The 24,778-nt window shown below is 24.2% G+C and overlaps 1 protein-coding gene across 1 annotated transcript in view; it reads left to right on the top strand.

Annotated features, from left to right (window-relative positions):
- The window catches only part of Sema1a (semaphorin 1a), a 1,157,214-nt gene that overhangs the window by 1,012,923 nt on the left and 119,513 nt on the right, over positions 1-24,778 (top strand). The window contains 4 exon segments of the mRNA XM_075293762.1: positions 5,138-5,226; positions 14,472-14,613; positions 19,766-19,887; positions 20,443-20,523. Of these exon segments, the coding sequence (XP_075149877.1) occupies positions 5,138-5,226; positions 14,472-14,613; positions 19,766-19,887; positions 20,443-20,523 (434 nt within the window).

Below are 24,778 nucleotides of genomic sequence, written 5' to 3'. Positions count from 1 at the left end.
ACACAATTTTCTATAGAAATAAAATTTTGTTTTAAATTGTTTGACAACATTTTCTATAGAAATATAAGTTTTAAAAAATTTTCTATAGAAATAAAATTTTGACAAAATTTTCTATAGAAATAAAATTTTGACAAAATTTTCTATAGAAATAAAATTTTGACAAAATTTTCTATATAAATAAAATTTTAACAAAATTTTCTATAGAAATAAAATTTTGACAAAATTTTCTATAGAAACAAAATTTTGTATAGAAACAAATTTTGATAATTAATCGGCAACTCCATCCCTTATTGGACTGAAAAAATCATGAACGGCCAACATGTTTCAAAATGATCCGTTCATGAAAGTGAATCAACACACAAGTGGTGTCAAACGGAGAACACACGTTGTAGATCTGACAACAAAAAAATTATGTTGCAAAATTTTCTATAGAAATACAATTTTAACAAAATTTTTCATAAAAAAAAATTTTCTATAGAAATGAAATTTAGACAAAATTTTCTATAGAAATGAAATTTTGACAAAATTTTCTATAGAAATAAAATTTTGACAAAATTTTCGATAGAAATAAAATTGTGACAAAATTTTCTAAAGAAAAAAAATTCTGACAAAATTTTCTACAGAAATAAAATTTTGACAAAATTTTCTATAGAAATAAAATTGTAAATTAATTGCAATTTTAAATGCGAGCTAATTGGACATGAACATTAAGGAATTGGTATTATTATGCTTTTGAAAAGAAAATGTCAGATACCCATCTTACAAGCCTGACTATACATATGTTTCAGTGTTGGCTAATCCACATTTCCATAGTCTCTAGTAAGATCTGGCTGGGTGAAATGATTAAATTTGGGTCTTATATGCTAATTTATGGAAATTACATACGAGAATCATTTCTTCCAAGTTGAATCATTTTTTCTCATTATGTTCTCGTTTTCATTCAATGTTGAATTTTCGACTTTTTCGTCAGTCGATTTGACTCAATTTCCAAAACATATAAAAAATCATTTAGTCAAAGACTACAAACAGTTGACTTTGATTTTATTTTTGACTAAAAGTCAATTAATCGGCAAATCCATCCCTTATTGGACTGAAAAACTCATGAACGGCCCACATGTTTCAAAATGATCCGTTCATGAAAGTGAATCAACACACAAGTGGTGTCAAACGGAGAACACACGGGGTAGATCTCACAACAAAAAGCTTATGTTGCAAAATTTTCTATAGAAATAAAATTTTAACAAAACTTTTTATAAAAAAAAAAATCTGAAAAAAATTTTCTATAAAAATGAAATTTTGACAAAATTTTCTATCGAAATGAAATTTTGACAAAATTTTCTAAAGAAATAAAATTTTGCCAAAATGTTCTATAGAAATAAAATTTTGACAAAATTTTCGATAGAAATAAAAGTTTGATAAAACTTTCTACAGAAGTAAAATTTTGCTAAAATTTTCTATAGAAATAAAATTTTAACAAAATTTTCTATAGAAATAAAATGTTGACAAAATTTTCTATAGAAATAAAATTTTGACAAAATTTTCTATAGAAATACAATTTTGACAAAATTTTCTATAGAAATAAAATTTTGACAAAATTTTCGATAGAAATAAAATTGTGACGAAATTTTCTAAAGGAATAAAATTTTGACAAAATGTTCTATTGAAATAAAATTTTCACAAAATTTTCTGCAGAAATAAAATTTTGACAAAATTTTCCATAGAAATAAAATTTAGACAAAATTTTCTTTAGAAATAAAATTTTTACAAAATTTTCAATAGAAATAAAATTTTGCTAAAATTTTCTATAGAAATAAAATTTTAACAAAATTTTTTATAAAAAAAATTTTGAAAAAATTTTATATAGAACTAAAATTTTGACAAAATTTTCTACAGAAATAAAATTTTGACAAAATTTTCTACAGAAATAAAATTGTGACAAAATTTTCTAAAGAAATAAAATTTTTACAAAATTTTCAATAAAAATAAAATTTTGCTAAAATTTTCTATAGAAATAAAATTTTGACAAAATTTTCTATAGAAATAAAATTGTAAATTAATTACAATTTTAAATGCGAGCTAATTGGTTTTCTCATTATGTTCTCGTTTTCATTCAATGTTGAATTTTCGACTTTTTCGTCAGTCGATTTGACTCAATTTCCAAAACATATAAAAAATCATTCAGTCAAAGTCAAAGACTACAAACAGTTGACTTTGATTTTATTTTTGACTAAAAGTCAATTAATCGGCAAATCCATCCCTTATTGGACTGAAAAACTCATGAACGGCCCACATGTTTCAAAATAATCCGTTCATGAAAGTGAATCAACACACAAGTGGTGTCAAACGGAGAACACACGGTGTAGATCTGACAACAAAAAGCTTATGTTGCAAAATTTTCTATAGAAATAAAATTTTAACAAAATTTTTTATAAAAAAAAAAAAATTTTTTGAAAAAAATTTTCTATAAAAATTAAATTTTGAAAAAATTTTCTATAGAAATGAAATTTTGACAAAATTTTCTAAAGAAATAAAATTTTGACAAAATGTTCTATAGAAATAAAATTTTGACAAAATTTTCGATAGAAATAAAAAAATGATAAAAAAATGTTCTATAGAAATAAAATTTAAGGAATTAAATAAAAGCACAAGGAATTAAATTATGTATAAAAATAACATTAAAACAACAATTTTATGCAGTTCCAAAAATATACTACTAATTCAGTAAGATTTTTATTTAAAAATAAAAAATACAGATCTTTAATATCTACGTATGCATTACCCGATTTTCCAAAATTTGGCCATAAAACTCTTATTGATGGACTTTCCTATTGAGAGGTAAAATTTTCTATAGAAATAAAATTTTAACCAAATCTTCTACTGGAATAAAATTATGACGAAATTTTCTATAGAAATGAAATTTTGCAAAAATTTTCTTAGAAATAAAATTTTACAAAAATGTTCATAGAAATAAAGTTTTGCAAGAATTTACTATAAAAAATTGCCAAAAATGTTCTATAGAAATACATTTTTGCAAAAATAGAATTTTTGGGAACGATTTCTATAGAAATCAAATGTTGACAAAATTTTCTATAAAAATAAAATTTTGACAAAATTTTCTATAAAAATAAAATGTTCACAAAATTTTCTATAAAAATAAACTTTTCTATAAAAATATAAAACATTTATTTCAAATAAAATAAAATTTTTGTATGTACTAACCACAAAAATTTGATCAACAACTTCAAAATATTTTGGTTTAATTTGGTAGATTTTTGGTAAAATCTTTCTTAAAATTTTGGTGGATTATTTTTGGCACGAGTGAAATCTCTAGCAAAAACTTGAAATTTCCCTATCTCAGAATTGTCAAAATTTTATTTCTATAGAAAATTTTGCCAAAATTTTATGTCTATTGAATCTTTGGCCAAAATTTTATTTCTATAGAAAATTTTGTCAATATTTTATTTCTAAAGAATATTTTGTCAACATTTTATTTCTATAGAAAATTTTGTCAAAATTTTATTTCTATTGAATCTTTGGCCAAAATTTTATTTTCATAGAAAATTTTGTCAAAATTTTATTTCTATAGAAAATTTTGTCAAAATTTTATTTCTGTAGAAAATTTTGTCAAAATTTTATTTCTGTAGAAAATTTTGTCAAAATTTTATTTCTATAGAAAATTTTGTCAAAATTCTATTTCTATAGAAAAAATTTTATTTCTATAGGAAAATTTTTTCAACATTTTATTTCTAAAGAAAATGTTGTGAAATTTTTATTTCTATAGAAAATTTTGTCAAAATTTTATTTCTATAGAAAATTTGGCAAAATTTTATTTCTAAAGAATATTTTGTCAAAATTTTATTTCTATAGAAAATTGTGCCAAAAATTTATTTCTATAGAAAATTTTGTCAAAATTTTATTTCCAGAGAAAATTTGTCAAAATTTTATTTCTGTAGAAAATTTTGTCAAAATTGGATTTCTATTGAATCTTTGGCCAAAATTTTATTTCCATAGAAAATTTTGTCAAAATTTTATTTCCATAGAAAATTTTGTCAAAATTTTATTTCTATCGAACTTTGGCCAAAATTTTATTTTCATAGAAAATTGTGTCAAAATTTTATTTTTATTATTGTTTTTTTTTTTTTTTATCTCAGCTTAAAGCCATGCATTGACTAAACTACAAGTATAGCTTAACCAACAGAGGAAAAGATTTGCCAGCATATCTCTTTTCCTTTGCCAAACTCAAATCATCGATTTGAATGTATTTGGCTGGGTTTGTTTTTGAGCGTGCTTCCTCTATCTTCATTCGTTTTGTTTGCTATTGTTGGCTTCTCTTCAATCGTTATTGTTGTTTTTTTTTTGTTTGATCTCAGCTTAAAGTCATGCATTGACTAAACTACAAGTGTAGCTTAACCAACAACCAAATTTTATTTCTATAGAAAATTTTGTCAAAATTTTATTTCAATAGAAAATTTTGTCAAAATTTTATTTCTAAAGAAAATTTTGTCAAAATTTTATTTCTATAGAAAATTTTGTCAATATTTTATTTCTAAAGAAAATTTTGTCAAAATTTTATTTCTAAAGAAAATTTTGTCAAAATTTTATTTCTATAAAATTTTTTTGAATTACCTTTTAGCTGAAGAGGAATATTTTACAAAACCTACCTAGCCATTAAGAGTTCTTCCAATCTTCCAAACGGTAAAAAATCTACCATTTACCGAATAGTTTAAGATTTTTCTTGGCAAAGAAAACAAAAAACAAAAAAAAAAAAAAAAAAACAAAAATTTAAGCCGTTCGTGAACGTCTGTAGACAATACCATGGACATTCCTTTTTAATTTTTCGTGTACATGAACATTACCATCCGTTCATGATTTTGGTATATATTTTTTTTTCTATTAGTGAACAAAAAATGGCTGAGCCTGCGTGGAATGTTGTAATAATGACCAATGAATATGACAATAGGCTTTGTAATAGAATCTCTCTTAAATAAACTAAATTTATTATTAAGATCACCGAAAATACATACATAACCCAAAATGAAGCACTGTGAAATATAACAAATCTCTTAATAAATTTCTTTTCATCAGCTTTTACTAATTCCTTTTGTTTAATCCGTTCTCTGTGTTTTATTTTTTGCAGCACCAAATTTTGTCAGCTCCTTTACCCAAGGCGATTTTGTATATTTTATGTTTCGTGAGACAGCAGTGGAATTTATAAATTGCGGCAAAGTAAGTATTACCCTGTGTTACCAAAAATAAAAGAACTAACCATCACCAAGGAGAATTTGTAAAATTGGATACTTGTTAGGGGAATTGCTCATAAATAGAAAATAAATAGCATGCTTAAGTTTTTTGTTTTGTTTTATTATGCCTTAACTATTTCATTTTATTCCGTTTTTTTATTTTTTTTTTGAGATTACTAGGCAAACAGACAGGCTGAATGGAAGGCTGGCTGACTGGTTGGTTGGCTAGCTGGCTGGCTGGTTGAGTGGCTAACTAGATGAAGGTTATAAATATTTCAGAATATAAATATTTCAAATTCTGGAAAAGACGACATGACACTCGCAGAGTCTGGTTATCTATAATGTAGCCAACAGTTATGGTCATGATAATAATGTTGCCATCCCCTCCATCTCTGGCCTGGTAGCAATGATGATAATTTTCCTCGTAAAAATGAGATGAAGTCTGCTAATTAAGTGGCATAAAATATGAGACTTATAAAGAAGAGAACTTTATTTCAACCAACAAAATGGAATCTGATTAGTTAGTAGGAATTTAACCTCTTTTTATTTGGTGGAGAGCTCTAGTTGTTTTTTCATAGTAAAATCTTAATAAATTTACTATTAAATCATATCAATTAATTAACCATCCAGTTACAATGAATTTCATTTCAATTTAAGTCAAATAAAGTCAAATTAATGAACTTTGATTTAATTCATTCAATTAAGTATATTTTACTTCGGTCTCTTCATAACTTATTTAAAAACAGTTTTCGGTTTTCCATTTATTTGTATTGTCCAAATCATTTTTTTTAATAAAACCCCAATTTTCTAAAGAAATAAAATTTTGAGCAAATTTTTCATAGATATAGAATTTTTACAAAATTTTACATAGAAATAAAATTTTATGAAAATTTGCAATAGAAATCAAATAAATTTTTATGTTGAAATATAATTCTATAGAAACAAAATGTTGTCAAAATTTTCTATCAAAATAAAATTTTGTCAAAATTTTATATCCAAATAAATTTTTACAAAATTTTCCATAGAAATAAAAAATTTGTATAATTTTCTATAGAAATAACATTTTGATAAAATTGTCTATAGAACTAAAATTTTGAGAAAGTTTTCTATACAAATAAAATTTTGAAAAAATTTTCTATAGAAATAAAATTTTGACCAAATTTTTTATAGGTACAAAATGTTGACAAAATTTTCTATAAACATAAAATGTTGACAAAATTTTCTATTGACATAAAATTTTGATAAATTTTTCTATAGACATAACATTTTAACAAAATTTTCTATAGACATATAGTTTTGACAAAATTTTCTATAGAAATAAAATTATGACAAAATTTTTTATAGGTGCAAAATTTTGACAAAATTTTCTATAGACATAAAATGTTGACAAAATTTTCTATAGAAATAAAATTTGATAAAATTTTCTATAGAAATAAAATTCTGATTATTAATTTTGTTCGGCTTGAGGTCATAGAAACAATCGATTATTGATTTGTTTTAATATTTTTTCCAATAACAAAATTATCTATAAAAATAACATTTTGACAATATTTTCTATAGACATAAAATTGTGACAAAATTTTCTATAGAAATAAAATCTTGATATAATTTTCTATAGAAATAAAATCTTGATATAATTTTCTATAGAAATAAAATTTTGAGAAAATTTTCTATAGAAATACACTTTTGAGAAAAATTTCCATAGAAATAAACTTTTGAGAAAATTTACTGTAGCGATAACATTTTGACGAAATTGTCTACATAAATACAATTTAACGAAATTGTCTATAGAAATAAAATGCTGACAAAATATTCTATAGAACTAAAATTTTCAAAAAATTTTCCAAAAAAATAAATTTTTAAAAAAATTTTCCATGAAACTAAATTTTTGAAAAAAATTTCCATGAAAATAAAATTTTGAAAAAAATTTCCATAAAAGTAAAATTTTGACAAATTTTCTATAGAAATACAATTTTGACAAAATTTTCTATAGAATTACGATTTTGACAAAATTTTCTACAGAATTACGATTTTGACAAAATTTTCTATAGAAATAAAATTTTGACAAAATTGTCTATAGAAATAAAATCATGACAAAATTTTCTATAGAAATAAAATGTTAATAATATTTTCTATAGTCACAATATTTTGACAATATTTACTATAGACATATAATTGTGACAAAATTTTCTATAGAAATAAAATTTTGACAAACTTTTCTATAGAAACAAAATTTTGACCAAATTTTTTATAGGTACAAAATTTTGACAAAATTTTCTATAAACATAAAATTTTGACAAAATTTTCTATTGCCATAAAATTTTGACAAAATTTTCTATAGACATAACATTTTGACAAAATTTTCTATAGAAATAAAATTTTGACCAAACTTTTTTAAATGTGCAAAATTTTGACAAAATTTTCTATAGACATAAAATTTTGACAAAAATTTTCTATAGACATAACATTTTGAAAAAATTTTCTATAGACATAAAATTTTGACAAAATTTTCTATAGAAATACAATTTTGACCAAATTTTTTATAGGTGCAAAATTTTGACAAAATTTTCTATAGACATAAAATGTTGACAAAATTTTCTATAGATATAAAATTTTAACAAAATTTTCTATAGAAATAAAATTTTGACAAAATTTTCTATAGAAATAAAATGTTGATAAAAATTTCTACAGAAATAAAATTTTGAAAAAATTATCTATAAAAATAAAATTTTGACAATATTTTCTATAGACATAAAATTGTGACAAAATTTCCTATAGAAATAAAATTCAAGATTTTATAATTTTCTATAGAAAAAAATCTTGCTATAATTTTCTATAGAAATAAAGTTTTGAGAAAATTTTCTATAGAAATAAAATTGTGAGAAAATTTTCTATAGAAATAAATTGTTGAAAATTGTGAGAAAATTTTCTATAGAAATAAATTGTTGACAAATTATTCTATAGAACTAAAATTTTGACAAAATTTTCTATAGAAATAAAATTTTGACATATTTTCTATAGAACTAAAATTTTGACAAAATTTTCTATAGATATAAAATTTTGACAAATTTTCTATAGAAATAAAATTTTGACAAAATTTTCTATAGAAATAAAATTTTTACAAAAATTTCTATAGAAAAAAAATTTTGATAAAATCGTCTATAGAAATAAAATTTTGACAAAATTTTCTACAGAACTAAAATTTTGACAAAATTTTCTATAGAAATAAAAAATTCTTGACAAAATTTCTGTAGAAAAAAATTGACAAAATTTTCATAATCTCGGCTGTAGGTCTATAAATTAATCTCGAAATTGTTGGTTTCTAGTTTTTTATTTTCCGATATTTCGGTTGACTTCGTCAGACCGTTTTCAAGGCTACAAATTACAAAATTAAACAAAAGTTAATTACAAAATTCACAAATTAAAGTCAAACTATTGTCATTTACATTTTATCCGATGTCTTGTTACTTCGCTGTCTGGTTTTCTACTGGTGATCACTTTCTCCTGTGTTTTTGTATCGTATGTCGATATATTCTCGCGCAGTTCTCAATATCTTTTTTATAGTTTATTCTCTCGAAGTAAATCTTCGTCTGTAGTTGTTTTCCTTGCATAGGATTTCTACGTTATTAAAGTTAGGTTTGTGACCAGTCAATGTACAGTGGGCCGCAAGTGCTGTTTTTTGTTCCATTGATTTGTCTGTTGTTTTTATATCCGATTTATGTGAAGACAATCTTGTTTTTAATTTTGTCATTGTCGTACCAATATATGTCTTTTGGCATAAGTTGGATTTGTCACCGTTGCATTTTATCTTATATACTACGTTGTGTTGGTCTTCATTCTTAATTTTTGTTTTTGTTTTACTAAATAATCCGTTGACAGTGTTTGTAGTTTTTAACGCGAGTTGATATTTTTCTTTATTGTATATGTCAGACTTGGACAGTCTCTCGGAGAAGTTTGGTATATATGTCACTGGTTTGTATATTTTTGAATCCTTTTTCTTGGTCAATTCTCGGTTGTTGTGTAGGTTGGCTTTTACTTTTGATAAGAGTTGATATATCGTTCGTTGTGGGAAATTGTTGTCTTGGAGAATTCGTTTAATTTTATTTTCATTTTCAGAATGAAATTCTGGATCACTAATATTAAATATCCTTCGTATGAAATTTGTCGCTGTATTGATTATTATACGTTTACTGTGCTTAGAGTAAAAATTGAGCAGTCTCCCAGAAGCCGTTGGTTTTTGGTACCAATTTAGTCTCAGTTGGTTTCCTTGTCTATGTATTATTACGTCAAGATATGGTAGTTTATTGTCCTGTTCTAATTCCTTTGTAAATTGAATTTGTCTATTAAATGAGTTTAAGGCCTTTAGTGTTTCGTCGACTTCTGATGCCTTTATGATTGCGAAGATGTCATCTACGTATTTTGTTAATATCGGTGGTTTAGTAATATTTTTGAATACTTCGTCTAAAAGTTCCTCCATAATAATGTCTGCTACAATTGGTGAAGCAGGGGAACCCATTGGCATACCTTTTAATTGCTCATAAATCTTGTCCTCGAATTTAAAATATCTGGTGTCCTTGATACAAAATGTAATTAAATCTATGAATAAATCCTTCGTCATGTTCGTATACTGCTCAATTATGGTCCATTTTCTTTCAATCGTCTGAATTGCTAGCTTTACCGGGATGCTTGGAAATAATGACACCACGTCAAAGGATATTAAAACTTCATCATCTTCAATCGTCATATTTTCCAATCTTGTCTTAAAATCCGCAGAGTCCTTAACATTATATTTAGAGTCAAGTGTTATATTTCTTAATATACCTACTATGTATTTACATAAATTGTACGATGGCGATATATCAACTCTTATCAAAAGTAAAAGCCAACCTACACAACAACCGAGAATTGACCAAGAAAAAGGATTCAAAAATATACAAACCAGTGACATATATACCAAACTTCTCCGAGAGACTGTCCAAGTCTGACATATACAATAAAGAAAAATATCAACTCGCGTTAAAAACTACAAACACTGTCAACGGATTATTTAGTAAAACAAAAACAAAAATTAAGAATGAAGACCAACACAACGTAGTATATAAGATAAAATGCAACGGTGACAAATCCAACTTATGCCAAAAGACATATATTGGTACGACAATGACAAAATTAAAAACAAGATTGTCTTCACATAAATCGGATATAAAAACAACAGACAAACCAATGGAACAAAAAAAAGCACTTGCGGCCCACTGTACATTGACTGGTCACAAACCTAACTTTAATAACGTAGAAATCCTATGCAAGGAAAACAACTACAGACGAAGATTTACTCTGGAAATGTTACACATAATTAACACTCCCACTAACGAGAGAATAAACTATAAAAAAGATATTGAGAACTGCGCGAGAATATATCGACATACGATACAAAAACACAGGAGAAAGTGATCACCAGTAGAAAACCAGACAGCGAAGTAACAAGACATCGGATAAAATGTAAATGACAATAGTTTGACTTTAATTTGTGAATTTTGTAATTAACTTTTGTTTAATTTTGTAATTTGTAGCCTTGAAAACGGTCTGACGAAGTCAACCGAAATATCGGAAAATAAAAAACTAGAAACCAACAATTTCGAGTTTAATTTATAGACCTACAGCCGAGATTATGAGATAAAAATCATAAAAATTAAAATAAAAGGTCAACAATATCAACAAAAAACAAGAAATAAAATTTTGACAAAATTTTCTATTGAAATAAAAAATTCTTGACAAAATTTCTGTAGAAAAAAAATTGACAAAATTTTCTATAGAACAAAAAATTTTGCGAAAATTTTCTATAGAAATAAAATTTTGACAAAATTTTCGATAGAAATAACATTTTGATAAAATCTTCTATAGAAATACAATTTTGACAAAATTGTCTATAGAAATAAAATCATGACAAAATTTTCTATAGAAATAAAATTTTGACAGTATTTTCTATAGTCACAAAATTTTAACAATATTTACTATAGACATATAATTGTGACAAAATTTTCTATAGAAATAAAATTTTGGCAAACTTTTCTATAGAAATAAAATGTTGACCAAATTCTTTATAGGTACAAAATTTTCTATAGACATAACATTTTGACAAAATTTTCTATAGACATAAAATTTTGACAAAATTTTCTATAGAAATAAAACTTTGACCAAATTTTTTTATAGGTGCAAAATTTTGATATAGACATAAAATTTTGACAAAAATTTTCTATAGACATAACATTTTGAAAAAATTTTCTATAGACATAAAATTTTGACAAAATTTTCTATAGAAATAAAATTTTGACCAAATTTTTTATAGGTGCAAAATTTTGACAAAATTTTCTATAGACATAAAATGTTGACAAAATTTTCTATAGATATAAAATTTTAACAAAATTTTCTATAGAAATAAAATTTTGACAAAATTTTCTATAGAAATAAAATGTTGATAAAAATTTCTACAGAAATAAAATTTTGAAAAAATTATCTATAAAAATAAAATTTTGACAATATTTTCTATAGACATAAAATTGTGACAAAATTTCCTATAGAAATAAAATTCAAGATTTTATAATTTTCTATAGAAAAAAATCTTGCTATAATTTTCTATAGAAATAAAGTTTTGAGAAAATTTTCTATAGAAATAAAATTGTGAGAAAATTTTCTATAGAAATAAATTGTTGAAAATTGTAAGAAAATTTTCTATAGAAATAAATTGTTGACAAATTATTCTATAGAACTAAAATTTTGACAAAATTTTCTATAGAAATAAAATTTTGACATATTTTCTATAGAACTAAAATTTTGACAAAATTTTCTATAGATATAAAATTTTGACAAATTTTCTATAGAAATAAAATTTTTGACAAAATTTTCTATAGAAATAAAATTTTTACAAAAATTTCTATAGAAAAAAAATTTTGATAAAATCGTCTATAGAAATAAAATTTTGACAAAATTTTCTACAGAACTAAAATTTTGACAAAATTTTCTATAGAAATAAAAAATTCTTGACAAAATTTCTGTAGAAAAAAAATTGACAAAATTTTCTATAGAAATAAAATTTTGACAAAATTTTCTATTGAAATAAAAAATTCTTGACAAAATTTCTGTAGAAAAAAAATTGACAAAATTTTCTATAGAACAAAAAATTTTGCGAAAATTTTCTATAGAAATAAAATTTTGACAAAATTTTCGATAGAAATAACATTTTGATAAAATCTTCTATAGAAATACAATTTTGACAAAATTGTCTATAGAAATAAAATCATGACAAAATTTTCTATAGAAATAAAATTTTGACAGTATTTTCTATAGTCACAAAATTTTGACAATATTTACTATAGACATATAATTGTGACAAAATTTTCTATAGAAATAAAATTTTGGCAAACTTTTCTATAGAAATAAAATGTTGACCAAATTCTTTATAGGTACAAAATTTTCTATAGACATAACATTTTGACAAAATTTTCTATAGACATAAAATTTTGACAAAATTTTCTATAGAAATAAAACTTTGACCAAATTTTTTTTATAGGTGCAAAATTTTGACAAAATTTTCTATAGACATAAAATGTTGACAAAAATTTTCTATAGACATAACATTTTGACAAAATTTTCTATAGACATAAAATTTTGACAAAATTTTCTATAGAAATAAAATTTTAACAAAATTTTCTATGGAAATAAAATTTTGACAAAATTTTCTATAGAAATAAAATTTTGATAAAATTTTGACAAAAATATCTATAGACATAAAATGTTGACAAAATTTTCTACAGACATAAAATTTTAACAAAATTTTCTATGGAAATTAAATTTTGACAAAATTTTCTATAGAAATAAAATTTTGATAAAAATTTCTATAGAAATAAAATTTTGACAAAATTATCTATAAAAATAAAATTTTGACAATATTTTCTATAGACATAAAATTGTGACAAAATTTTCTATAGAAATAAAATCTTGATATAATTTTCTATAGAAAAAAATCTTGCTATAGTTTTCTATAGAAATAAAATTTTGAGAAAATTTTCTATAGAAATAAAATTGTGAGAAAATTTTCTATAGAAATTTTCTATAGAAATAAATTGTTGACAAATTATTGTATAGAACTAAAATTTTGAACAAATTTTCCAAAAAAAAAAAGAAAATTTTGACAAAATTTTCCATAAAAGTAAAATTTTGACAAATTTTGTATACAAATACAATTTTGACAAAATTTTCGATAGAAATAAAATTTTGATAAAATCTTCTATAGAAATAAAATTTTGACAAAATTTTCTATAGAAATACAATTTTGACAAAATTTTCTATAGAAATACAATTTTGACAAAATTTTCTATAGAAATAAAATTTTGACAAAATTTTCTATAGAAATAAAATTTTGACAAAATTTTCTATAGAAATAAAATTTTGACAAAATTATCTATAGAAATAAAATTTTGACAAAATTTTCTATAGAAATAAAATTTTGACAAAATTCTCTATAGAAATAAAATTTTGACAAAACTTTCTATAGAAATAAAATTTTGACTGAAAATATTCAAATTTAATTTAATTTAGCTTTATTTTATTTATTCTATTTTATTTTAATGTTCCTTGATTTAAATTTAATTACCCGTTAGATTTTTGCGCTTAAGATCAATTTTTTTATAGTATGAAAAATTCAACATTTGTAAATAAATAAATATTTGTAGCAATATTTAAGGTTAAGACTCAGACAGTTTTATCCCAAATACTTTCCGTTTTTTATTTCACAACCTTTTGTTTATATATTTATTAGTTTTTTTTTTGAGATAACTCGTGTAACATTATTAGACCTTTTTGGAAATTTTTTCACCAATCCCAAAAGTATGCAACACAAAAATGTCAAATTTCATGACCTCCATAAGTCATTCAATATCGTATTTTTTGTTGGCTTTTGGTAGGCGGAAATCAAATACTTGCCACCACATCCATCTAGAATTCAAAAAAAGTTTCCTTTACGAAATCTTTGAAAAACACGTCTTGAGAGTTTCCCTTGTGTTTTATGGATATTTTCATGGCCTTTCTTTGGAATTTCACTTGCGTTTTCTACAAAAAAAGAAAAACGTCAAATTCTTCCTGTAAATGGTGATTAATTACTGGCGACTTCCTCTTATTCATTTTTTTGGGTTACTTAATGTTTTTTTCTCCCTTCCACTCTCCCTCTCTTTACAGTCAATATTCTCGCGTGTAGCTCGAGTTTGTAAATGGGATAAAGGTGGACCACATCGTTTCCGTAATCGTTGGACATCATATTTGAAATCACGTTTAAATTGTTCTATACCAGGCGATTATCCATTCTATTTCAATGAAATCCGTAAGTATACAATATTTATTTTATAAGATTGATTACATTATGGGTAAAAGACAATAAATTAAGTGTAAATTTAGTTTTTAAGATATTTGAAAAATATATAAGTAACTACTCAAAAATAGGGATGTTTTTAGATAGTCTTTTTTAATGGAGATTTTGTAGTGATTTTGTGGGATAATCTAAAATGAAAAAAACTAAGAGAATAATTAATTTATGTTTGTAGTTTAAGACAACTCTGACAGAAATAGAAATTTGTAAAAATGAAATACTAGGGTTGGTATACACAAAAAATGTTAAACCATCAGGAGAGAAAGTGTAGGTTAATTTCAAAAATGTTTAACTTGTATGTATTATAAACGACGATGTCAGAAAAATGAGCCAATAACCCGTTTTTTATAATATTTAATTTATTTTATATATTTTAATAAAATTTTTTCACTTGTTAAAAAAAATTTCGTAGTTTGAATTTCGAAATTCGAATCGGGTAGTTATTAAGAAATTAAATGGAATTTGAGATATTGATAAATTTTAATACTTAAAAATTTCCATATGAATTTTAAAAATAAATATTGAGATGGGAGAACTCTAGAATTGATTTTTGTAGCAGTTTTAGAAAAATAACATTTTGACAATATTTGTTATAGAAATAAAATTTTGACAAAAATTAATATTAAAATAAATTTTTGAAAAAAAAAATTCTATGGAAATAAAATTTTAAGAAATTTTTCTATAGAAATAAAATTTTAACAAAATTTTGTATTGGAATAAAAGTTTGATAAAATTTCTATAGAAATAAAATTTTGACAAAATTTTGTATTGTGGAATAAAAGCTTGATAAAATTTTCTATAGAAATAAAAGTTTGACAAAATTTTCTATTGAAATAAACGTTTAACAAAATTTTCCATAGAAATAAAATTTTGACAAAATTTTCTATAGAAATTAAATTTTTGACAAAATTTTCTGTGGAAATAAAATTTTGACAAAATTTTCTATTGGAATAAAAGTTTGATAAAATTGTCTATAGAAATAAAATTTTGACAACATTTTTTATAGAAATTAAATTTTTGACAAAATTTTTTATAGAAATAAAATTTTGACAAAATTTTCTGTAGAAATAAAATCTTAACAAAATTTTCTATCGAAATAAAATGTTAACAAAATTTTCTATAGAAATAAAATTTTGACAAATTGTTCTATAGAAATAAAATTTTGACAAAATTTTCTATTGATATAAAATTTCTATTGAAATAAAAGTTTGACAAAGTTTTCTACTGAAATAAAAGTTTGTCAATATGTTCTATAGAAGTAAAATTTTAACAAAATTTTCTATAGAAATAAAATTTTGAAAAAAATTTCCTATAGAAATAAAATTTTGACAAAATTTTCTATCGAAATAAGATTTTGACAAAATTTTCTATAGAAATAAAATGTTAACAAAATTTTCCATAGAAACAAAATTGTGACAAAATTTTCTATAGAAATTAAATTTTGACGAAATTTTTTATAGAAATTAAATTTTTGACAAAATTTTCTATAGAAATAAAATTTTAACAAAATTTTCTATTGAAATAAAATTTTAACAAAATTTTCAATAGAAATACAATTTTGACAAATTTTTCTATAGAAACAAAATTTTGACAAAATTTTCTATTGAAATAAAATTTTAACCAAATTTTCCATAGAAATAAAATTTTGACAAAATTTTCTATAGAAATTAAATTTTTGACAAAATTTTCTGTAGAAATAAAATTTTGACAAAATTTTCTATTGGAATAAAAGTTTGATAAAATTGTCTATAGAAATAAAATTTTGACAACATTTTTTATAGAAATTAAATTTTTGACAAAATTTTTTATAGAAATAAAATTTTGACAAAATTTTCTGTAGAAATAAAATCTTAACAAAATTTTCTATCGAAATAAAATGTTAACAAAATTTTCTATAGAAATAAAATTTTGACAAATTGTTCTATAGAAATAAAATTTTGACAAAATTTTCTATTGAAATAAAATTTCTATTGAAATAAAAGTTTGACAAAGTTTTCTACTGAAATAAAAGTTTGTCAATATGTTCTATAGAAGTAAAATTTTAACAAAATTTTCTATAGAAATAAAATTTTGACAAAATTTTCTATAGAAATAAAATTTTGACAAAATTTTCTATCGAAATAAGATTTTGACAAAATTTTCTATAGAAATAAAATTTTGACAAAATTTTCTATAGAAATAAAATGTTAACAAAATTTTCCATAGAAACAAAATTGTGACCAAATTTTCTATAGAAATAAAATTTTGACGAAATTTTTTATAGAAATTAAATTTTTGACAAAATTTTCTATAGAAATAAAATTTTAACAAAATTTTCTATTGAAATAAAATTTTAACAAAATTTTCAATAGAAATACAATTTTGACAAATTTTTCTATAGAAACAAAATTTTGACAAAATTTTCTATTGAAATAAAATTTTAACAAAATTTTCAATAGAAATACAATTTTGACAAATTTTTCTATAGAAACAAAATTTTGACAAAATTTTCTATAGAAATAAAATTTTTGACAAACTTTTCTATAGAAATAAAATTTTATCGAAATTTTCTAAAATTTTTGACAAACTATTCTATAGAAATAAAATTTTATCGAAATTTTCTACAGAAATAATATGTTAGAAATAAAAAAAATTTCTTATTTAGATTTAGTTTAAATTTTAGTTTAAATTTAGTTTAAATTTCTATAGAAATAAAATTTTGACAAAATTTTCTATAGAAATAAAATTTTGACAAAATTTTCTATAGAAATAAAATTTTAACAAAATTATCTATAGAAATAAAATTTTGACAAAATTTTCTATAGAAATAAAATTTTGACAAAAGTCTTTATAGAAATAAAATTTTGACAAATTTTCTACAGAAATAAAATTTTGACAAAATGTTCTATTGGAATAAAAGTTTGATAAAATTTTCTATAGAAATAAAATTCTGACAAAATTTTCTATCGAAATAAAATTTTGACAAAATTTTCTATAGAAACAAAATTTTTACACATATTTTCTATTGAAATAAAAGTTTGTCAAAATTTTCTATAGAATTAAAATTTTAACAAAATTTTCTATAGAAATAAAATTTTATCGAAATTTTCTACAGAAATAATACGTTAGAAATAAAAAAATGCTTATTTAGATTTAGTTTAAATTTCTTAGATTAGGATATCAGATTTGGAATATTTCATATAAAATTTGAAAGAATATAAAAATCCCATAATATAATGACATCCCTAATGAGGTATCAGCAAAAATCTAGTTATTTATGCTTAGATAAAATATCCCACAAATATCAAAATCCTATACAATTATGGCATCCCTAATGGTACAATATGTAAGGTATCATATCAAAAACTTTCTTATATAGGGCTAAATTAAATTTCGGAGTTGGAAATTTCTGATAGTTTTCTATATCACATTTGAAAATTATTTTCTTCGTTTTCCAATAATAAATCCCAAAAATTTCAAAATTTTATAATATAATGGCATCCCTAACAGTATAATATGTAAAATGTAATATAAAAAATATTCATATTTAAGCTCTGATTGAATTTTGGAGTTGGAAATTTTCGATATTTTTTAATATTTAAATCGGTAAATTCCTTTACCCATATATAATCCCAAGGATATCGAAATCCTATAATATAGTGGCATCTCTAGATCTTCTCATTTAGGCTTAGATTAAATATCGAAGTTTCGGAAATGCCAAAAACAAAAAAATTCTATATCACATCTAGAAAATTTCTTCCTCCCTTTCCTTATATAATAATCCCAAGAATATCTAAATCCTATAATAAATGACATCCCTAATAGTAATATATAGAAGATATCATCATCAAAAACTTTCTTAGTTAGGCTTAAATATCGAATTTTTATATCAGATTTGGAAAATTCCTCCAACACATTAGCCATATAATAACACATTAGCCATATAACAAAAATATCAAAATGCTATGATATAATGGCATCCCTAATGGTACAAAATGCCAGATATCATATAAAACCATTTTTTTATTTAGTCTCAGATTAAATATCGTAGTTTCGGAAATTCTCAATATTTTTTATATCAGATTTGGAAAACTCCTTCCTTCACTCACGAAACTAATCCCAAGAATATCAAAATCCCATAGTATAATGGCATCCCTAGTGGTATAATATGTAAGGTATCATATCAAAAACTTTCTTATATAGGACTAATTTAAATTTCGGAGTTGGAAATTTCCAATATTTTTTCTTATATCACATTTTAAAATTGTTTCCTTTCTTTTCCCATTATAAATTCGAAGAATTTCAAAATGTTATGATAAAATGGCATCCCTAATGGCACAAAATGCCAAACATCATACAAAACCATTTCTTATTTAGTCTCAGATTAAATATCGTAGTTTCGGAAATTCTCAATATTTATTATATCAGATTTGGAAAACTACTTCCTCACAAAACTAATCCAAAGAATATCAAAATCCCATAATATAATGGCATCCCTATTGGTATAGTATGTAAGGTATCCATATCGAAAACTTTCTTAATGTAGGCTTAAATTAAATATCGGTGTTGGAAATTTCGGAGTTTCGAAAATTTCAAAAAATTTTTGATATAAGATTTGGTCATTTCTCCCAATACCCATATAAAAAATCCCAAGAATATCAAATCCCTATAATATAATGAAATCCCTAATGAGATAAAATGTAAGGTATAATATAAAAACTTTTTTTTTCTTATTTAGGCTTAGCTTAAATGTCCGAGATATCAAATCTGGAAAATCCCATACCCCCAATTATTTTTTTTATTTTATACCCTTATGACCAATTCCAATGAATAACAAACTCCTATAATAAAATGACATCCCTAATTGTACAAGGTATAATTGATGTCATAGCAAAAACTTTATCATTTAGGCTTCCATTAAATGTCGGAATTTCAGAAATTTCCGACATTTTTTGTAATATCAGATTTGGAAAATTCTTTCCCGCACCCACCCCCCTCTGCCTATCTCTCTTACATTATTTCCTTAAAATTCCTTTAGCTACTCTAACACTATATTGGTGTTCCATTTTAATACTCTCTTGCTCACTTTTGGCATTTTTATTATCCTTTTTTGTTTTTTTTTTTACAGAATCTGCTAGTAATCTTGTCGAAGGACATTACGGTCACTCAAGCGCCAAATTGATTTATGGCGTTTTTAATACACCAGCAAATTCAATTCCTGGATCAGCAGTTTGTGCATTCTCATTGCAGGTGAGTGTTCAACATTTATTGTCCTTGTTTATTTTGTTTGTTGGTTATTCTCTTTTACGTTGATTGCTCTGGTCTGAAGCATGACCACTTCTCGCTATCCTTTTGAATATCCGTTTTCTGTACCACAAAGCAATCTCGCATATATTGGCTAACATTGGCCGGTCTCATCCGCAAAAATTGAAATTACTTTGGTTTTTTCGTTTTTTTTCGGAAAGTCCTTTCAAAAAAAACAAAAAATAAATAAAATCCGTTGTTAAAAAAATCTGACTAACTCTTTATTTATCCTTTTCCGTTTACATGTTTTTTTTTGCATTTTTGTGTGTGTGAACCAGACTATGCAATTGCTATGTGGGCCAAATGGTTATCAAGGATTTTTGGTTTTGTATTCAGTTAAGGCGGAGGCAAAGACGACTTCCATTAAATTTATTAAACCAATTTTCTATATATGTTTTGTATGTGGATACATGTGAATGTGTGTGTGCTCTTTTTTATTTCTCTTTTTCTTGGTGCTGCTGCTACTCTTGCTGTTGTTACTATACATCAATCCATCGCCAGGATATTGCGGATACATTTGAGGGCAATTTCAAAGAACAAAGTGGTCCCAACTCTAATTGGCTACCGGTCAATAATGCCAGGGTAAGGATATTACCAAAAATTCTTTCCTATACATCTCTTTCTCTTATATTTATATCTGTAATCCTTTACCGAGGTTGTTGGTATTATTATGTGATTTTTTTATTTTTGTTTTTTTTTTTTTTTTTGGTTTTGGTATTTCACAAATTGAATTATATTCCCCCAAAGGAGCTTATATCTATGAGTATATATTTTCATATATATATATCACTGTTAATTTATATGGCTCATATCGATGGGGATGGTACATAAGTTCATAGCTAATCCTTTGCAATGAATGAGACTATTTAGGCTAAGGGCAAACACATGCAAGAAATTTGCTATTAGAACTGGAAATACAATGGACGGACAAATAACAGATAAGAATTTAGAAAATGGACGGTTTTTAGCAGGGCTGTGGAGTCGAGCCAATTTTGCTCGACTCCGACTCCAGTATTTTTCATCAGCTCGACTCCAAATCCGAGTCCGGAGTCGACTCCGGGTAATATAACTAAATCTCATTTTAATACCACTAATTTGTAGTTCTATTGTGGGGGTACCGTAAGTGGATCGATATAAATTATCGTATTTATTTATGTGTGCAAAAAAAAGGTCTTAATTTCACATTAGATGCCAATTGAACTATATATGTCAAATTTAGGGCAATGTTTAATAAATAAAATAATGATATAATTACCCATCATAATATGAGAAGATACCAACAGTATATGTATTTGTGGACCAAAATTGTTGATACTATCTCAAATCCTTTAAATTTGTTGCGAGCTATATAACGGTTTTTATTTCCATATGCATGAATTTGAATCGATTTAGACAATATTGTATATACTTCTATAAAATCTATGTACTTAAATTTTAAATCTAACGTTATGGGACGTAACACAATTTTAACGAAAAATAAAAATTCAAGAAAAGTCTAAAGTCGGACGGGCCGATTATAGTATACTCTGCACAACTTTGTATTTAGATCTACATTTTAATAAAATCTCAAATCAGACTTCTACAAAACTCGGGCAATATTTGGGAAATATTTATAATTGTTTAGACAATTTCGCAAAAATGCATTTAGGATTCATTCATTGAAAAAAAAAATGAAAATTTGAGTCATTGCTACAAGTTTTCGACTTAGCAGCACTTTTTCCAAAATTGTATGCTCGCTGAATACAATTGTGGAAAAAAATTGTCTAGTAAATAAAATTTTGCAATAATTTATATAGAAATAAAATTTTGGAAAATTTTCTACAGAAACAAAATTTTGCTAAATTTTCTATAGAAATAAAATTTTGGCAACATTTTCTATAGAAATCAAATTTTGACCAAATATATAGAAATAAAATGTTGAATAAAATTTTTATAGAAATAAAATTTGGCAAAATTTTTTATAGAAATAAAAGTTTGAAAAAATTATCAATAGAAATACAATTAAAAAAAAATGTGTAGCAAACAAAATTTTGCAAAATTTTCTATAGAAATAAAATTTTGCAAAATATTCTAAAGAAATAAAAAAAAATGACAAAATTTTGTAAAGAATTAAAATTTTGACTAAATTTTATATAGAAAAAATATTTCTATAGTAATAAAATTTTGAATACATTTTTTATAGCAGTGAGTATCAGTGAGCATCAGTAAGAAAAAAAAATTTGAGAAAATTTGCTATAGAAAAAAAATTTGACAATTTTTTCTTATAGAAATAAAACTTTGAAAAAAATTATCAATACAAATACAATTTTAGAAAAATGTTTGTGTAGTAAATAAAATTCTGCAAAATATTCTACAGAAACTAAATTTTGACTAAATTTTCTATAGAAATAAAATTTTGACAAAATTTTCTATAGAAATAAAATTTTGACCAAATTTTCTAATAAAAAAAATCTATTACTATAAAATTTTGGCAAAATTTTCTATAGAAATAAAATTTTGACTTAAATTTTTATAGAAATAGAATTATCAATAGAAATAAAATTTTGAAAAAAATTTTTTGTGTAACAAACAAAATTTTGCAAAATTTTCTATAGAAATAAAATTTTGCAAAATATTCTATAGAAACAAAATTTTAACTCAATTTTCTATAGAAATAAAATTTTGACTAAATTTTCTATAGAAAAAAAAAAATATTTCTATAGTAATAAAATTTTGAATAAATTTTTTATAGAAATAAAAACTTGATAAAATTTGCTATAGAAATAAAATTTTGACAAAACTTTTTATAGAAATAATATTTTGACAAAATTTTCTATAAAAAACAACTTTGAAAAAATTTTCTGTCAATATTCCACATATGTATATGGCCTTAAAATAAAATCAAAATAAAAATAATATCGATTGTTTGAAATATTTCAAATAAATTGATATGGGCATTCAAATGGATCGATCCAGCCCATCTGCCAGTCTAACATTCTAGGAAATATAAAAAGATAGCCGTAATTGGAAGTTAATTTTCATTTACAATCATGCTGTACATTGATCGAATGAATAACGCAATGGAAACTAATTTGAGTAAAAACTTGCTTAGTTACAAAAATATGAAGTGTTTTAAAAAATTTGGTTCAGCCGTAGTCGGAGTCGAGCAAAATTTTTACGATTCCGGCTCCAGCAAAATCCTCAGACTCCGACTCCGACTCCGGCTCCACAGCCCTGGTTTTTAGAAGGAATGATGGATAAATTGGCCCATAGATATATATACATATGGACCGATGGACAACAATTGTAAATGGCAGGCAAATTTATGGAATACGATTTATTTTTATTTATTTATTTATTTTATTTTTTTTTTTTTTTTGAAAACTGGAAATTCAACTCTCCCATTTTATTAAATTCTGGAAAAAATTAGAATTTCGTCAAATTTTCGAATTGGCCCATAGTTAGACATATGGATCGATGGAAAAAAAAACTGTAAATGACAGAAAATAACAGTTTGGCTGATAAGTCCCCGGTCTAACAAAGAAAAACACATTTTTTGTTTGTCAAAATTCGTTTTTATTATTCAACATAGTTTCCTTCAAGAGCGATGCGAGCGATTATAACGACCTTCCAATTTTTTGATACCATTTTGGTAGTACTCCTTCGGTATTGCCTCAAAATAGGCCTCAGTTTCGGCGATCACCTCTTCATTGCAGCCAAATTTTTTTCCTGCGAGCATCCTTTTGAGGTCTGAGAACAAAAAAAGTCGCTGGGGGCCAGATCTGGAGAATACGGTGGGTGGGGAAGCAATTCGAAGCCCAATTCATGAATTTTTGCCATCGTTCTCAATGACTTGTGGCACGGTGCGTTGTCTTGGTGGAACAACACTTTTTTCTTCTTCATATGGGGCCGTTTTGCCGCGATTTCGACCTTCAAACGCTGCAATAACGCCATATAATAGTCACTGTTGATGGTTTTTCCCTTCTCAAGATAATCGATAAAAATTATTCCATGCACATCCCAGAAAACAGAGGTCATTACTTTGCCAGCAGACTTTTGAGTCTTTCCACGCTTCGGAGACGGTTCACCGGTCTCTGTCCACTCAGCCGACTGTCGATTGGACTCAGGAGTGTAGGTGATGGAGCCATGTTTCATCCATTGTCACATATCGACGAAAAAACTCGGGTGTATTACGAGTTAACAGCTGCAAACACCGCTCAGAATCATCAACACGTTGTTGTTTTTGATCAAATTTGAGCTCGCGCGGCACCCATTTTGCACAGAGCTTCCGCATATCCAAATATTGATGAATGATATGACCAACACGTTCCTTTGACATCTTTAAGGCCTCTGCTATCTCGATCAACTTCTTTTTACGGACATTCAAAATCATTTTGTGGATTTTTTTGATGTTTTCGTCGGTAACCACCTCTTTCGGGCGTCCACTGTGTGTCCACCGTCCTCCGTGCTCATTTCACCACGCTTGAATTTTGCATACCAATCAATTATTGTTGATTTCCCTGGGGCAGAGTCCGGAAACTCATTATCAAGCCAAGTTTTTGCTTCCACCGTATTTTTTTCCTTCAGAAAATAGTATTTTATCAAAACACGAAATTCCTTTTGTTTTTTTTTTCACAATAACAAAAGTTGCTTCACAAAAGACGCTCTATCTCACAAACTAATTGACACGAATCATTTGAAGGTTGGTACTATATAAAAATAATATGCATTTAATACTAGCGACGCCATCTATGTGTCAGACCGGGGACTTATCAGCCAACCTGTTATGTATGGTATACCATTTTTATACCTTCCATCATAGGATGGGGGTATATTAACTTTGTCATTCCGTTTGTAA

This window comes from Haematobia irritans, chromosome 2 (genome assembly GCF_050003625.1).
Source record: "Haematobia irritans isolate KBUSLIRL chromosome 2, ASM5000362v1, whole genome shotgun sequence".
Classification (NCBI taxonomy): domain Eukaryota; kingdom Metazoa; phylum Arthropoda; class Insecta; order Diptera; family Muscidae; genus Haematobia; species Haematobia irritans.
This window is presented reverse-complemented; position numbering and strand designations above follow the sequence as displayed.